The sequence below is a fragment of the Rhizophagus irregularis genome, chromosome 5 (assembly GCF_026210795.1).
Source record: "Rhizophagus irregularis chromosome 5, complete sequence".
NCBI classification, from domain to species: Eukaryota; Fungi; Glomeromycota; class Glomeromycetes; order Glomerales; family Glomeraceae; genus Rhizophagus; species Rhizophagus irregularis.
Genome location: NC_089433.1, coordinates 3,041,408 through 3,043,282, shown reverse-complemented (window position 1 = coordinate 3,043,282; position 1,875 = coordinate 3,041,408). Strand labels below are relative to the sequence as shown.

The 1,875-nt window shown below is 30.2% G+C and overlaps 1 protein-coding gene across 1 annotated transcript; it reads right to left on the bottom strand.

The window, feature by feature from the left end:
• Positions 1-945: 945 nt before the first annotated feature.
• Positions 946-1,194, bottom strand: OCT59_025202 (uncharacterized protein; the record flags this gene model as incomplete). Its single annotated transcript, XM_025328740.2, has 1 exon — positions 946-1,194. The coding sequence occupies one exon, from the start codon at positions 1,192-1,194 to the stop codon at positions 946-948; it is 249 nt and encodes an 82-aa protein (XP_025165310.2).
• Positions 1,195-1,875: the final 681 nt, after the last annotated feature.

Genomic DNA, 1,875 nt, shown 5'->3' with positions numbered 1-1,875 from the left:
CAGTAAGTGGCCACACAATCAATTTAACCGATAATGCTTTGAAAAGGGATGGAGGAGTATCATACTTTGTAGCTACTCCTATGATTCGTTATTTATGAAAAGATCTGATCTAATTATTTGATCTGATAAATGATCTATAATCAATTAATAAATAATAAAAATTAATCTACATTTTTAAAGCTTTCTTGGAAATAATTATTATTAAAAGAACTTAACTGAATAAATTAAAGAATCTTTTATTATTATGATAAGGGTGTGATGAAGGTTTTGGGCGTAATCATTGGTTTGTTAAAGGATAGTGCGTGTGCGGATAAATCTTCCGAGATATTCGAAGAAATCGTCTGAAAGAAAGATAGAAAATGAAACGTTAATATACGTTTCGTCAAAAAAATATTCAGAGAAAACTGAATTTCAACATTGTTTTTGGCCATCTAAAAAGAAACCTGAATTTCCAAGCGTCTGACGGCCGAAATGAATTACATTTCCACAAGAGATCCACTGAAACGAAAACGTAACTTAAAAGATAAATTTATAGTTTTTTCACTTCTAGAAAACGTTTAATTTAGGTGAAGGGAAGATTTAAAAAGAGGAGGAAACGAAAGAGAGAGGAAAAGAGAGAAACGAAAGAGAGGGAGAGAAAGGGGAAGAACGAAAAAATGGGAAAAGGGAAAAACAAAAGAGAAAAAGGGAAGTTTCATTAAAAAAAAGTTTAAAAAAGTTAAAATACATGAATATGTAATGCGACTGACGCATGATACGGCTGATATGCGTAATACATAATTTTATATTTGGTATGATGTCGATATTTATCCCTTAAAAAAATTTTCCGATATAATGGCCGATTTTTAATAATAACCAGTGTTCAGCAATTTTTTTTTAACAATTAGGTGATTGGTGAATTTTAAACGGTTCTTAAGACCGGAAATAGGTGATAAATCGGCAAACCTAATTTTGGTCAATTTTCACCCAGTTTTTAATGCAGGCCGGAACTTTACTGAAACTTCGGCCTGCATTACCGAAATTTGGTTGGCATGGTTGATTGCCGATTTTTCTTATTTCGACTAGTGCTTTTAATATAATGATATTATTCGCAACAATATCAATTTGAAATAAACTAACAATTTTAGTATTAAAATTTTTAATATCATCCTTATTAAATGTTACTTGTTCAACAATTAAACCTCTTTTCTTCATTTTTTTCCAAATTGAAGTATTTTTTCTTGGAGCCGATTTATTTTTCCAACTATCTTTAAAAAATAATAATATATTGTTAAGAGTAAGTGATTAGCTTTCGGGATGACCTGTAGTTAAAATTTTATTTCCCTCCCTTCTAATAATGCCTACAGACTTTTTGTTGATAGATTCAGGCAAGCTAGAAACACTATTTGGAAAGTCATCTTATGAAATGCAGAAAAATTATCACAATATTTGCATTTTAATCGGTCATTAGGAACAGCAAAAAATGTTTGACATCCACACGAAGCTCCCTTTTTTTGGCAAGCTCCCAAAAATGGCGTTGAAGAATTTCAAAACAAAATGGAAAACCCGGTATAAAACGCGTTAAAATGATTGCAATAAAAACATTTTCCTGGATTATTATCGTCTTCCATATAAGTTTGGCAACTACAAAATTTATTGTTAATATTGCAAACACCAAGTGAGGACATCTTCTTTTAAACTAAAAAGAAAAAAAATAATGTATCACGATTAGTATATTTATATTTTATTTCATTGCGCAGCAAAGATTGATGCTGCAGTCAGTTGAAATATGACTTCTTTACTTTTTAGTTTTAAATCACACGCAGTTACAACCAAATTTGATACATTTATGCCTATTTCTAAGCGATAAACTAAATATCTTCGTATTTGATCGGT